The 16,174-nt window shown below is 39.5% G+C and overlaps 1 protein-coding gene across 6 annotated transcripts in view; it reads right to left on the bottom strand.

The window, feature by feature from the left end:
- ACVR1C (activin A receptor type 1C) overlaps positions 1–8,737 on the bottom strand; it is a 49,650-nt gene extending 40,913 nt beyond the window's left edge. For 3 of the 6 annotated variants that reach the window (XM_087920182.1, XM_087920184.1, XM_087920181.1), the window contains exon 1: positions 8,434–8,696. Coding sequence is in view for 2 of the 6 variants with exons in the window: in XM_087920181.1 (XP_087776307.1) it covers positions 8,434–8,509 (76 nt within the window). In the remaining 4 variants the exon portion in view is untranslated. Of the gene's footprint in view, positions 1–7,700; positions 7,799–8,433 lie in introns of those variants that run through there. The other 3 variants (XM_087920183.1, XM_087920180.1, XM_026697200.2) reach the window with 2 other exon arrangements.
- Between the last annotated feature and the right edge of the window lie 7,437 nt (positions 8,738–16,174).

Raw genomic sequence — 16,174 nt, 5'->3', positions numbered from 1 at the left:
AAATCCTACATTCCTTGAAAATATTGTGATGCTCTTTATCATAAATTGAATGGAATAACGTGTACTTCTATTTAGAAATTTCTATGGTTTCTACAATTGGTTTGCAAGTAGCGTGACACTTTGCTAGGTTGTGAAACTCACAAATCTTATAATTTACTGTTAAAATTACTTCCTTATGTATGTTCCTTTTTTTGTATCCAAGTAATCATGAAGTAGTGGCACCTAGCCAACCTTAGCCGATCTCAAAAACTTAAGAATAGTCATAGTTGGTTGGTATTTGGTTGGGATATGACTAGGAAATCCCAAGGTTGTAGACTGGTTGACAAAAACATCCCAAAAGAAGTCTAAGGTAATGTTGATTGAAAATTGCATGGCATATTCATGTAGGAGTTAATTCAACTCAATTCCAGCAATTCAAATATGTAAAAAAAAATGGCGATGATTAAAAATGGATAAATGATGTTAAAGCTTTGTTTAATTTTAAAGCCTATATCTCTAACGTGTTATTTTTTGAGCAAAAAGGAATGAGAATAGGACTACCATTTTGTCTGTCTTTTTCTGATTTCTTTTCTTCTATTTTCTTTCCCAGCTGGACTTTACAAAACTATGCTTGGATGGAAATTTATCAGTGAGGCCAAGAGGGCCTTCAGATTATCCTACTGTACTACTGTCATCAATCTATTTATCTGTTTGTCTATCTATCTCAACCTGAATCAATTCACTGAAAGATGAAGGCTTCTTATTTTACGACTATAATCTACTATGCTAGTCTAGAAAGTATTTTTCAACTATCAGTCTAGGGCTAAAAGTAAAGAACTGGCTAAAAGTCACCCAGCTAGCAGCTTTCAAGTTTCATACAGGTTAAGAACCTGAATTTTATTTCTTTTTATTAAATGCTTAGTAATATTTATTAGAAAAGAAACAAATTGTTACAGAACCTCAGACAAAAGCCCTGATTTGAAACATATACAAAATATTTAGCATAACAACATTTAATAGCATTCATCCCCTTGGTGTATTTTTGAAATCACAGACTTTCATTCTCCCTGAAACCCACTCTGAAACAAGACATACGTGTTACTAACTGATATTCATTTTAGCATACAGTAGTAGCTAAAGATAAGTTTTCTCTTTTGACCTAGAAATGTGTTTTCCTTTTAGCAATTAAAACAGCAATTTTGCCATATGACAAGGTTATATGACAATTGTGGAAAAGTTCAGTACGTTCCTACTCTATTTGGTTAACGTTTTTCATATACAATATGAGAGGTTCAGAATATGAATTGCTAGTTGGCTTACTATGCAGCAGTGGGAGAGAGGTGGCGATGTTCCTCATGACCTACTTGGGAGTTTCCCCATTCACCCCTGGTCACAAAATGGAAGTGGAACAAACCGTTTGACAAAGTAGAGCAGGGGTGTCAAACTAGATTTCTTGGAGGGCCGGATCAGCCTTGTTGTCCTCCATGGGCTGGCCAGGGGAGAGATGGGGAGAAGACGGGACAAACAGCCTCCTACAGAACCCTGCTGGCCAAAATGGGGTGCAGGGGACCCAGGCGGCCCCGCATGCCCTGTTTTCATCCTGGATGGCTTCCTGCAGCATCCTGCCAGCCAAAATACCCATACACACCTGTGCCCCATTTAGCAGAGGCACCGCAGGCCGGTCCTTTGCTATTTCCAGGCTGGCCCCATGGGCTGGTCTAAGCACTCCGGGGGCTGAATCTGGCCCACAGGCCTTGAGTTTGTCACCCCTGCAATAGAGTACTTTTAGCATCCCATATTCCTACCACGCTACATAAAACCCAGATTAAAGACTGAATTCAACATTAAGAATATGTAAGACGATAAAAAGCAACTGCATAAGGTTGCCTGAATTGAAGCTTGTTCTGAAGAAATAGCTGGAACAAATATTAAAAGATTACTGTACTGTAATATCAGATGTAAGCACTAGCTCATTGCAAGAAACAAACCAACTGATGTGCAGCACCACTTGTTGATGCAAAATCAACAAACAAGGAAAAAAGCCAAACAGTGCACCACTATAATGGAAGATTGGAAGATCAAAAATGGAAGGTTGGAAAATAAGATCAGCATGCTAAGATCAGATGCAAACAAGCTAGAACAAATAAAGCTGAAGAGCAAGAAGTTGAAAGCATATATGATCATGAAATATTACCCAGAGACAAGGAAGATCCAGGAAGAACTAGAAATAATAAAGCAGCAAATAACAGCCATAGCCAAGGAAATCAGTAGATACAAAGCTCAGACTGCACATAGAATCTCTATTTCTGTCAAATCACTGGTATTTCAACCTATCCATCAACAGAGAGAGCGCGATGAATTAGTCAATACCTGACAAAAAAGAAACAGTAGAATTCTGGACACAGCTATGGCACAACCCAAAGAAACACAAGAATGACCTTGGATAAAGAAAGTAGAGAAGAGGAAAAAATAGAAGCTGAAATGAAAGTACTTGTAATAGCAATAAATGGTGGAGAAAAGTGTAATGAAGATCAAAAATTGATCAGTATTAAGTGAAGATGAATTTCATGGTTTTTTTGTTGAAACATCTGACTAGTCTACACTCATTCACTGTCAAGCAATTTCACAGCATACGGCAAGGAGATGAAATTGAAGATTGATTAACATCTGGCAAAACCTACCTAATAATGAAAGGGGCAGCACCAGGAGCTACAGGACAATGATCTGCTTATCAACAACTTTTAAATTGCTAACGGTCATTGTAGCTGACGTAGTCCAGCAGCATCTAGTTGAAAGCATGCTCTCTGCCTCTGAGTAAAAAGGAAACCACGAAAACAGCAAAAGAACAAAAGATCAGCTCCTAATTGACAACATGATTTTGGAAAACTGTGACAAAAACTCAGCCTGAAATAGCCGGAATTAATTACAAGAAGGCATTCAACTTGCTGCCACATGACTAGAAAATCAAGTGTTTAGAAATAATAGGAATCAGAAGCTGTGTGCAAGGATTAATGGCACAATAGAAAGCATAGTTGCTGGTCAATGGTGAAAAATTAATATCAAGAGATGAATCATTCAAATAGATTTACTATCACCTCTACTATTTTTCATTGCACTGATTCCTCTGACAACAATACCAAAGAAGTCAGGCCATGGCTATCAAACATCAAAAATATCTTATCTCCTTTAGATGGACAATTTGAAGTTGTATGGAAAAACACCAGCTAAAATGGAACCACTGCTCAATATTGTCCATATTGCCATATAGCCAAGATATTGCAATGGAGTTTAGACTGGGCAGATGTGCCACCCTGACCACCCACAAGAGAAAAATAGTGAAAACTACAGGAATCTACGTTCTCTATAGAAATAATATCAAGAATCTAGATGAAGAAAATCACTGCAAATACCTGAGCAACAAGCTGACAACATCAAGCACCCTGAAGTCAAGAAAAGGGTTATAGGTGAATTCAAGAGAATGAAGAAATCTTAAAAGTCCAAAACTCAGTGGAGGAAATATCATCAAGGCAATAAACACCTGGGCAATTCCAGTCATTAGGTACATACCTGAAATAGTGGACTGGACTCAAGCTGAAGCAGAAGCCCTGGATAGGAAGGCTAGGAAAGTAATGACAAGGAATCATGCCCTTCATCCATGCAGCAATGTTGACAAACACTATTATCAAAAAGCACAAGTGGGCATCAAATGTTACAAGTACACCAGGCATTTGAACAGAAAAAACAGCGTCGGAAGAATATCTGAAAGACAATGAAAAGGATGCACTGAAAGTAGTATATTATGAAGGCTTAGTGAAACCCCCAAAAGACCAAATTGACTTATAAGTAAACTAAAGAAAGAATAGGAAAGAAATATGGCAAGGCAAAGTATTACATGACCAGTACATGAAAAAAAAATCTTGCAGGCAAAAAAGATAACAAAAAGACTTGGCAATGGCTAAGAGCAGGAAAGTTGAAGAACAGATTCTAGGGAGTAAATTAAAGAGTAAATGCTTGGATGATTGCCAAAAGATCTATTCCTGGAAATACTCTTGTGTACCAAGATACTAAAAATTGCATTAACAATATTTATCAGCTATTAATTAACCTTTAACTGACTTTTTATTAACAAAAGACATTTCTAACCATGCATGCTTCATGGTAATAAACATGCTTAATTTCTGGATTATTTTTTTAAAAAATCTTATTTGTATTTGGTATGATTCAGTCAAACAGATACATGTTTTGTATAAATTACATCACTTTTATATAGCAGCTCATTTATTAAACATATCAGAAGTTGAAATATTACCAGTATTTGTTATAAAATCTAGTTGACTTAGTTCTCTCTCCCACTCACCCCCTCTCTCTGTATATATATGCATAATTACCAAATAACTAAAGCTTCATGTATATGTACATACCATATATATATTACCCATCTAATATTAGCTGTTGCTTGTGGTTGGTATAACTTCATAGCTGTTGCTCACAGTTGTTGAGAAGCATTAGTATATTTGGTTAATATATTAACCAAATATACTAATGCTTCTCAACAACTGTGAGCAACAGCAAGGAAGTTATACCAACCATAAGCAACAGTTATGAGTAATAGACTGACAAAAAACAAAATGGAAAACAGGAAAAAACATAATAGATTGACAAAAACAAGATGGGAAAAATGCGAATTGTATCTTCCACAATAGCTATACACAAGCATTTAGAAGGAGAACTGTCTCATTACCAATTATTGAACCCCTGCTCTTATATTTCTGGAACATAGACTTGTGAGTCATACCTATTTAGAAGCAAGCTTATTTTCTATCCTTTATATAACTACTGTCATTAAAAAAAATTAGAAACTTAACATTAAGAAAAGAGACCAAGTAATATCCCCCAAGAATAGCTTACTACCAGGGCAGGGACTTTGCACACCTCAGTCTATTTTGAGCTTTCCACCCCTCACCCAAACATGTATCAAATTAAATATCTGCAAACATACTCCTCCCAAAGAAGTCAGGAATTGTCTGTCTCAGATTCCTCATTGTGGATGATGTGTACATTAATATTATAAGGAATTTATACTAATTCACTGTGTATAGTATGTGACAGGATTTCACAACTTTGATTACAGAAACATTAGTTACATCCCTTACTTATTATCATGACAAAACCTGAAATCATGGGATCTGGAAATTATGAAAGGCTATAGTCCTATACACTGGAAAGAATTTGCAAGCAGAACCAGGTTCTCTGCCTGGTTGCTGAGTGGGCATGGCTATAGTGGGCATGGCCTACCAGGAACTTCCATTTTTTGCCTTTCCCAGAGTCCGAAGGTTTCCCTGGGGCTTCTGGGAGGGTGAAAATGGCCTCCTCCGGGCTCCAGAGGGCCTCCAGAAGCTGGAAACAGGCCTATTTCCAGACTTCTGGAACTTCCCGTTTGGCCCATTTTTCTCCTTCCCAGAGCTTCCGCGTGGTTCCTGCACTTACCTACATTCAACACAGGCCACGTGGAGACTCCTGGGAGGGTAGGAGTAGACGAGGCCACCAGTTCAACTACCAGTTCAGCGAACCAAATTTAAATGTAACATCCGGTTCACTCTAACTAGGCCGAATTGGCTGAATCCCACCCCCGAGGAGAACCTTATGATGTTAATCAGGTTTCAGGATGTGCAAAACACGGAACATTTCAGAGATCTCTGATCTGTGTCATTGTTTGTCTCTTTTCAAATGAAATCTGATCAAAGATGTTCACCATCTCCAATCCTAAAAAATATTTCAGTACTATATTTACCTTGCTGTTTGTATAGACCAGGAATGTCAAACTCAAGGCCCACAGGCCAGATCTGGCCCTCGGAGTGTTTAGATCTGGCCCGCGTGACCGCCCTGGAAATAGTGAAGGACCAGCCCACAGGGCCTCTGTCAGCTAAAAAGGAGCTCGGGAGACGATGTACAGCCCTCCCAGGTTCCATTTTCAGCCGCGATGGCTTTCTGCAGCCCTCTGCAGTGAAAAAGGAACTGGGGGGGGGCTACACGTGGCCTCCTGAGCTCCGTTTTCACTGCAGAGGGCTGCAGGAGGCCATCACGGCCGAAAACTGAGCTGGGAGCCCATTTTCACTGGTAGAGTGCTCAGGCCACCACAGGCACCCCCAACACAAGTGACTTCAAGTTGGCCACGCCCACCCTGGCCACACCCACCCCAGCCCTTCACGGTAAAATAATCATCCTGATCTGGCCCGCAATGAAATCAAGTTTGACACCCCTGGTATAGACTGTAGGAACCCATTTCCTCGAGCTCATAATGTCTGTTATTTTGCCATAAGCTTTTAATTATAATTATATTTTGGGGGAAATATGCAGCCTTGATTTATAATGTTATTATCACCATTACCATTATTAAATATGGTCATTTAAATTTATATCCATAGATCATGCACAGTGGGCTGATCCAATTCAAAAACTCATTAAAAATTGATGGCTAGAGCTACAGACTTTACAATGGTTCAGAAGAACCGGGAAATCTTATAAAAACCAAAGCTAATAATAATCCCAAATTTACTGGAGGACATGACTTTAGACAAAGTAGTTGATACATCCAGCAACCAACCCATTCTTCTTGCAGACTTTCTGAAAATAATACTTGAATACATTTATTCCATGAATTAGGACTGGGTTTTCTTTCTGCTATCTATCTGTAAAGAAAAAACATTTTATGAGGGCATAGTTAGCCCTCGGAACAAGATGCAAGACAGTGGCCAAAATAATTTGCTTAGGTTGGCAAAATAGCTTAAAGGCCAAATGTGATTATAATTGCAGCAAAGCAATTAGGAACTGTTTTTTGGTTAAGTCAATAGTAGCCAAGGGACAACCTGAGCAAACCTAGAACTGTGAGGAACAGAAGTTTAACTCTTTCCTTCCTTATCACAGACTTTTTAAAGACTTACTTGCATTTTCTAGGGGAAATATGTTGGCTGATCCTAATGCAGGATTGCTACTGACATACATATTCCAAAGAATTCAGGTTGTTTGCATATATCTCAAACTCAAATTGTCTCAGTCTGCTTTTTTTTTCTTTCCAACTTCAGTTCACGTCTATTCCAACTCTTTACACTATAGAATTTCTCCCCAGAACAGTATAAAATACACAGCTTTAGTTTCAAAATCACCTCCATCTCCTCCAATCCAAAAAACTCCCCCCAAAACTGCTGGTCATTTCAACATTACATCTAACATTTATTTCATATCCCCACATCAATACACATGCTACTTAAATTCCATTCCGAATTTACTTCTTTCCAAGGTGAGGAAAAAAAAAAAAACCAGCAATTCCCCAAAATCACTTCGTTTCTGAGTAGACATGCCTAGGGCTGCACTCTTGGATTAAATAACCCAACATGAAAAGGGGGCTTGCATATTTGTGCTCAGAAGCAGGTCCAGAGATTTATTTTGGATTTGCTCTCACAGGTAAGCGAATTTGGGACTGCCATTCCATGTGTGGCTTTTTGTAAACCCCTTTCCAGTAAAACATCTCGCCCCATTCTCTTTCCTCTGTCCAAATTCGAATAAAATCAAGAGGACCCACAGCTGTCATTTAAGCCAAGTAGCCCATACCGTTAACGTTACTTTTAATTTAAGATTAAGCCCTGGAGTAGTCGAGATGTAACCAAGATGATCCGTATCTCTAAGAAGGCGCAGCGTCTCTATACGGGTGTTGTTTGACATACCTGCAAATCATGTCAGAGAGCCAAAAAGAGAGTCTTGAATCGGGTAAATAAATGTCGCTTCTGCCAAGGGAGCCGCGTTTTGAAACGAAGGACTTGCCCTTTAAAGATACGGTAGGCGTTTAGCTGTCCTTTGCCCTCGCAGCCACACCGTCCAGCTGAGATTATATTATAACAAATTCGCCAGGATTAAACCGTGCGCGGCTCTTCTGTTCTCTCCTACCAGCACTTTTCTATATTATTATTATTATTATTGTTGTTACTATTTTTAAAAAGAGACTTTTAAAAAGAGAGCTTTAACTCTCCCTCTCTGGTATTTATCTATCTGTCCCAAAACGGGATTGCTGTACGGTTGCCTGAAGCTTAATTTACCAGGTTATTTATAAGCAGCGGAGTTCCTCGAACTTGGAAAGCACGTGTTTTATTTTCTTCTTTAGCCCACTTTACGAGGTTTTGTTTACCTCGGCAAACTGGGCAGGAAATCTGTCGGCCCGAGTGGACCAGAAAACGCTATTTGGATAAGCTTGAGGGGCTTTGAGAGGGAAAGCAAACGATTTTTCAATCAGGCCGAAGATTATGGCAAGCCGAGAGAAAACTCCGCTGTCCCGTTCGCCGTTCCCAAGACCCGCTCGGCCCCCGAGGGAGGGGAAGTGTGTGTGGGGTGGGGGAAAGCGAGCACCGCCAAGCCTAACCTCCGACCCGCCGGCCCAAGCAGGCTCCCGGCGCTCCCTTTTACCTGTGCAGAGAGAGGCGCAGGCTGTCAGGACAAGCGCCGTAGCAGCGCCCAGTCCGGAGCGGAGCGCTCGCCTCATGACGGCACATGGGAGAAGTTCTGGCAGGTGGGAAGGAGAGAGACGGAGGGGGGGTGGCGGGTGGGGGCGCGCCTGTGGGGCTTACAGGGCCGGCCGGAGAGGCGAGCCTCCCCGACCCCACGCCCACCCCTCCAGCCGTGCGACGCGGAGCTCTTCGCCACCAGCGACTCTCGGCGCCGCTGGAAGAAAGAGGCGGGCATGGAGTTTCTCTCCGCCACCCCCACCCCCGCCACGACTCCGCCTTGCCCGGTCACACCCCCGTGCCCTGCGGAGGGCTTGCCCGGGTGAAGAAGCCGCCTGGAGGGTCAATGCCGGCAGGCAGGCGGACAGGCGGCCGCAAAGGGAGGGACGGTCCAAGTAGCTCGCCTTGACACAAGGGGCTGTCCAGCCCCCTCGAAGGAAAACGGCGGGCCGAAGGGCTGGTTGTTGCACCTCAGAGCAGAGGGGCTGCCGGTGGCTGCAAGGGCTGTTTCGTTTCTGGCGGGTAGTTTTAGGCGAGGCGGCGGGAGCGCGCCAAAATCACCGCCCTGTCAACCCCTGGGCTGCCTTCCCTCTTCAGCGCACTTCTTACAGGTAGTGCTCAACTTACAAGAGTGCATGTAGTTCCCTGTTACAAGGGACACTGAAAAAAGTGACTTATGACCGTTTTCCGCACTTATGACGGTTGCAGCATCCCGGTGGTTCAAGTGTGGGTTGCTTGGCAACTGACTCACAATCATGATGGCTGCAGAGTTCATGTGATCCGCTTTTGCGACCTCCTGTCAAACAAAGTCAATGGGGAAGCCAGATTCACTTAAAAACCACGCTATTAATTTAACAAAGTGCACTGAAGAAAATGTGGCAGGAAAAGTCGTAAAATGGGGCAAAACCAGCTTAACCAATGTCTCACTTAGCGACATAAATGTTGGGCTCAAGTATGGTCGTAAGTCGAGGACTACCTGTATTCTGAAGGCTGGGTTTTGTTTTTTTTCTTCATAAAAGCATAAAGGACATACAGTTAGTCCTCCGCTTACAAACACAGTAGAGCCCGACGTTTATGTCGCTAAATGAAAAAACATTTTAAAGCGAGCTTTTGTCCCATTTGATGACTTTTCTTGACACGGTTGTTAAGGGAATTGCTACGATTGTTAAATTAATAAGATGGTTGTTAAGTGAACGTGGCTTCCCCCGTTGACTTCGCTTGTCAGAAGTTTGCAAAAGGGGATCATGTGACCCTGGGACACTGTAACCATCGTAAATGTCCAGCCAAGGGACAGGAACCGTATAAAGTCAGTTGGAAATTACAACTCAAATGTAAATAAGTGTATGCCATGTACCAGTGGTGGGATTCAAATTTGTTTACTACCGGTTCTTTGGGCATGGCTTGGTGGGCAGGGTGTGGGTTGATGGGGGAGGATACTGTAAAAACCTCATTCCCTCCCCTCTCCTGGAGAAAGGTTACTGTAAAATTTCCATTCCCTCCCCATCCCACTAACCTGCTTTCCAGCTCCGTTCTCCTTGCAGGGCAACAAAAGAAGACCCAGCCAATCAGCTGGGACTTGGGAGGCAGAGAATAGATGAGGGCAGGGCAAGCCAGAGGTGGTGTTTGCTGGTTCTCCGAATTACTCAAAATTTCCACTACTGGTTCTCCAGAACTGCTCAGAACCTGCTGAATACCACCCCTGCCATAGAAAATATGCAATACAACTGCATTGCTTTTATTTTGAAGGTGCTATTTTTCACCCCAATTTACACATAGGCCTGTGTGCGAGCTTATGTACTTCCACAGCACTATCGGTTCGGCCCTCCACAATAGTCCCAGTTTCTCATGTGGCCTCTTGGGAAAATTAATTGCCCACCCCCGCCATAGAAAATCCATGAATTATTATTTCTATGTGGAATGTCTGAGTACAGGTAGTCCTCAACTTACAACCACAATTGAGCCCAAAATTTATGTTGCTAAGCAAGCCATTTCTTAAGTGAGTTTTGTCCCATTTTACAACTTTTGTTGCCAAATTTGTTAAGTGAGTCACTGTAGTTTTAAGCTAGTAACACGGTTGAATCTGGCTTCCCCATTGACTTCGTTTGTCCAAAGGCCCAAAAGGTGATCACATGATCCTGGGACAACTGTCATAAATATGAGTCAGTTTCCAACTGTTTGAATTTTGATCATGTGAACTTTTTTCACATGATTACGTCACTTTTTTCAGTGACATAACTTTGAACAGTCACTAAATGAACTGTTATAAGTTGAAGACTACCTGTATATGAATATCGCAAGCATTTCCTGTTTACTAGCTGAGGTGGCAAGGGACATTTTTTTTGCCCTCCAATACCTATGGCTTTAGGGAAAGCTTTTCCATTTTATTTCAGGATTGTTAAAAAACTTGTTTAAGTTTCTACCCTATTCTATATAACACAGGACAAACAGCTCAAAGCTGTTTTTGCAGCAAAACTGCTTTCAGGATATAGCACAATTATTATATAATGAAAATAGGTTATTTCCCACATCGACACAAAAAAGCTGGTTGATATTTAATTATTATTATTATAATATACTATTACGTTTATAGTATAACTTTTCTTAAACTTCTCTGTATAATAATTTGAAGTTAGTTTTTCTTGGTGACTAAGCCTTTTCAGGATTATAAATATCTTGAACATGGACATAAAAACCAGTCATTCATACAGTGCTCAATAAACTCATTTATTCCTGCCGATATACATTTTGCAAGGAGTTCAGATTAATCAGATTAATAGTTTTGCAAATACCTGTTATATAGAGACACCTGATATACTTTAAAAATCACATTCATCTAAAAAAAACTGTATTATATGCCTTTAAAGCACAGCATACGGAGGAGAATAGAAGAGGGCATTTTATAAAATTATATTCCAGATCAAGATTAGGGGGGCTTCAGGGTAAAATTAAGATAGCATAGCTGCTTGTTGATCTTATTCAAGTTCCCAGCAGGTGGCAGCATCTTAAGTATTTAGCATAGCCAGATCTGGTTAGTAACTGGATTGGAGATTTGCAGGAAATCCCAGGGCTGTAGGTTAGGCTTGGGAGGTTAAAAAAGAAAAATGAAGTTGTGATAAATCTCTCTCTCCCTCCCTCCCTCCCCCCCCTTCTCTCTCACCTGTCAAGGTATGGCAGGTAGGAAGATTTGGGGAAAAATGAAACACACTTAGAAGGAGGCATCATTAAGTAGTTCTTGCTGAAGCCTAACTTCAAGGGCTATTCCAAGGGCTATATTGGCACTGTCCTGAATGACTTAGAAGAAAAACAGGTTCCTACTTATTAACCCAGTTTTCCAAGTATACCCGCTCTTCCTTTAGCGAGAATCTGAGTTAGCAACCATTTGTAAATACCATGGTAATAAAAGATTCATTTTCTGACCAATGTGCACATATTACAGCCAAAATTTGTACACCTTGACAGCAACACCCATAGGATTGAGAGTAACACTAGTGTAGCTGTATGAGAAAACTTCATCTGAATGAGACAGCAGCAAGCAATGATCTTCTCTCTCTCTCTCCGTCTCTCTCTCTCTCTCTCTCTCTCTCATAAAATACAAATGGAAATAAAGATCAGAGGAGAGTGGAAAGAACTGTAAGGTAAAAAATAAAAAGAAAGAAAAAATAATAACTTATAACTCTTTTTGGTGCAGTAGAATACAAAATGCTTTACATTTCTGATAGATGCAAGCCATTTCTACAACAAACAACAGAGTTAACCTAGTCATCAAAGCTAAGATCAAAATTTCTTTTTTTCCTCTTTTGAGTATGAAGTCCAGAACTGGTTTCCAAGTGAAAACAGGATAAATGGTCATTATCTTTTATTACAATTCATCACTTTTTCCATCTATTCTTCCATTGTGGGAATTGACACAAACCATTTCCATATTGTTGCCAAGAAAACTGTATCATCATAGCCATGGAATTAACAGGAATAAAGCTTGACTTGGAAGTCATTGCGTCCAATTCTTAACAGTTCACAGTTTTTTAAATGTAAACAAGTTGTGTTAATAAACAAGTTGCATGCATTAAGCGTACCAACGTGCCTACCGTCCCTGTCCTACTGTTTCTTTTATATTTTTTTAATTTTTCTTACATGTATCCATGTATTCGTAACTATGTTTTTGCTTATACTTATTATCTTGTAAGCAATTGACAAATAAAAATAAATAAATAAATAAATAACAATTCTGCATATCGTATAAATTCAGAGATGCTGTTTGAATTTTTATAGCTTCAAACTGACCAAACTAACATGCTTTTTAAAAATCTTACACTCAAAGCAGTAAATGTCAGGCTTGAATCCCAAAGAAGCCTGATATTATGGTTTACCTTATATTATTTTGCAATGTTGAATAAGCTATATAACATCAGTCTGAAAGGATCCCAGTGAACAGTTGTTGCCATCTCAGTTTTCAAATAGTTAAGAAACTGCCCAAAACTATTGTATTTCACTGTATGCTTATTATAATACTCCTAGTACTACACTTTGCTTTTTGTTCTTACTGAATACCTCAAACTTGCCCTATTTCCTAATAGTTCTGATTTACTTAGTCCCCATGCCTGTCAGTTTGTTCTGTATTTTTGTGACAACTAAGTGTCCACAGCTGTATTCACTCTATAACTTCACAAATGAGATCTTGATATTTGATACAGAATACCAGCATTGTAAGGGATCTTGGGCATCTTCTAGTCCAACCCTGTGCTTGAGCAGAAGACCCTATGCCATTTCAGACAAATGGCTGTCCAAATCTCTATTTAACAACCTCAGTGATGGAGTAGCCACAATTTCTGCTCATATTGCTACAAAGGTATCCCAGAGTAGCCTTAATTTTTGTCATTGTATCAAATCACAAACATTTTGGACATTAAGGTTAAAACCATTAAACATTTGTGCCCAGAGCACTGCAACACTGTTTTTGATGTCAATTAAGGAAACCGTGTTAGATTACAAAGTGTCTGGAATATTATCAATAACCTGTATTTAGATTTTTGTCACCCAGTTTTATGTAATGTCTCAAACATTGATGGACATCCAGTAGCCCTTTACACTAATGGTTTTGAGGAGGTCAAATGGTTTGAGAGATATGCTCAACTCACTAAAATTATTATGTATTAAATATAAGACAATTTTATTGTATCAATGCTTTCATCTTGCCATGATGAGTAGCTTTTGATTTCTTCAGGATATCACTTTCTGGCAAAACATGTGAAAACCTTTTATCTCTCTTTTTTCATATAATTTTTATTCAAACTTTTTTTTAAAAAAGATTAAAACTAATCCAAGGGGCGGGGGAGGGAGAAAGAGAGAGAGAGAGAGAAATACTATGTGGCTTCTGATGTTCTTCACAGGAGTTACAAGTACAATTATATTTTAACTTCCTTTTTTAAATTTACATCATAATATTCTTTCTATAATCTATTCTGTCTAATCATCAAAGCCATAAATCATAAGTTCTTTTTTCTTCATTTTAGCATGAATAAGAGTTTTCAAGTCACCAATAAATGCAGACAGTGTCTTTTCTGTTAGCTTTTCTACTAGCTATTCAAAACAATGAAAAACACTTCGTCCTGAAATAAATTAAGATGACTTCGTAGCATCCAATTCATAATTCCAATGGACAAATCTATTAAATTGTCCTAGTATGGTAACTGAGACTGCACGTTGCATTATATCATAATGTGGTTTATTGGAATTAATGAAACACAGTGAAAGTGTGGCTGTTGCAGTTTATTGTAGTTTTGATAAGAAATGCACAATTATATGCAATGACTAATTTTACTAAGCTAAATAGTTGATGGTAAAATTATGCCATCTTTCCCTCTGTTTGCGTGTTCAAGAGCCTACATAAGATGAAGTGAGCTTTAAACAATCTGAAGCAAGTCATAGGGGTTATGTAGGAGGGAGGAAATAATTTCAAACCAGGCACACTTCCATTTAATTTTAGGCAATTTCCCCTCTGTCCAGTATAACCCCCAGTCACCTCTTAGATTTTGCAAAACTTTCTCAATTCTCCAGAGAAGTTTTTGGAAATGCAAGTACACTGGGGGGTGGAACAGGGAGAAAGATGGATAGCTGTGCAGGGCATATGAGTTTTCCCTTTGTTTACTTTTTTGTATAATGATCTAAAACATTGTTAATGTGACATATTTCATTATTGTCATGTTGCATAAGATTTTATTGGGGGAGAGGTAAGAAAATATCTGTTCTTTAGAATAATGCACATAATCATTAGATACGAATCTGAACACGTGCCCAATTTTGGTTTAATCCCTCTACACAATACCAGTACTTACATCGAAGCTGTTTCTGTATGTAATTCATCCTCTGGAGAACAGACAACAATATATATCACAAGGTAAAATTGTAGAAAAATTGAATAATAATAAATGGTCATGTATTAAAGTAACAATCATGACTAAATATCATCATGTGTTAAAAAGAGAGATTAAATAGTAACCAACTATTCCTGACTCAGATGCCATTTTAAGCATTTTTTTAAATAAAAAAAGAATCCATTTATATGGGTAAACTTAATTTAAAAATCTTTCATTGAAAAGCTTCAAAAACAAGATAATTAAGTATCTGTGTGTATACACTCTCTCACACCCAAAGTTCCAAACACACATACAGAGAGAGAACTTCTTAATATTATAGCTGTTAGTAGTAAGTGTATTTATCTCCCAGGTAACTAGGCTGGCTGCATGTAACTTACTTTTTAATCCAGAGTTTACTTTCAATTGCATTTGACAGAAATAGAAGTAAAGGACAAGGGATCAGTATATACCAAGTTTATTTTTCCCTAGTGATTTCAATTCTCTCCATAACCTCAGTATAACATCTGATAATTTTGCTTGTGAGAGGTTGCCAACATTTTAATACAACAGTGTTGAGGCTAACAGAAATATGGAAGTATTAATATAATTCAAAATTAATCAGCTCTGCTATAGGAAATTATATAGCTACACGGGTTAAAAAAAAGTAATGTTACCGGGATTGCAGTCCCTATATGACACTTTAAAATTGCTACTTGTTACTTAGATATTTTCCTATAAAACTAAATTTCTCTTGTCAAGGAGTCAGGACACAGTAAATTCAGGTGCTAAGCCCATGATGGTGAACCTATGGCACTTCTGCCGGCATGCGAGAGGTTGCCCGAAAGAGCCCCACTGTGCATGCACGCACACCCCTGCCAGCTAGCTGATTGTCGGGTATCTGCCACGCAGGCATGGGGGGGAATGCACATGTGCATGTGCAGAGGCATGCAGCATGTGGGGGGCTGCATGCATATGTGCAGAGGCGTGTGGTGCAGGGGGTCATGCACACATGTGCAGAGGTGCACAGTGCGTGTGCAGGGGGGTCACGCGTGCATGCGAGGGGGCGGTGGGAGTCACATCATGGGTGCAGGCACACGACACAAGCACTTTTGGCATGCAACGTGGAAAATGTTAGCCATCACTGTGCTAAGCTATTGACATATATGGACAGCTATAATAGTGATTTTTGCTAGAATTCCTGGCAATATGATCTTTTCTTAGCAAGATAAAATCAGATCATCATAGAAGTGTTTTTTTTAATATATATAGATATGTTGAAATTGAAATTGACCTTTACCATGAGTTTTAGAAAAATCCCCATGTTTATCTGTGCACCATGGAAATATGAAT

The sequence above is a fragment of the Pseudonaja textilis genome, chromosome 1 (assembly GCF_049901715.1).
Source record: "Pseudonaja textilis isolate UNSWEBS1 chromosome 1, rPseTex1.2, whole genome shotgun sequence".
NCBI classification, from domain to species: domain Eukaryota; kingdom Metazoa; phylum Chordata; class Lepidosauria; order Squamata; family Elapidae; genus Pseudonaja; species Pseudonaja textilis.
The sequence above is the reverse complement of the archived record's forward strand: the minus strand, read 5'-3'. Positions and strand labels throughout refer to the sequence as shown.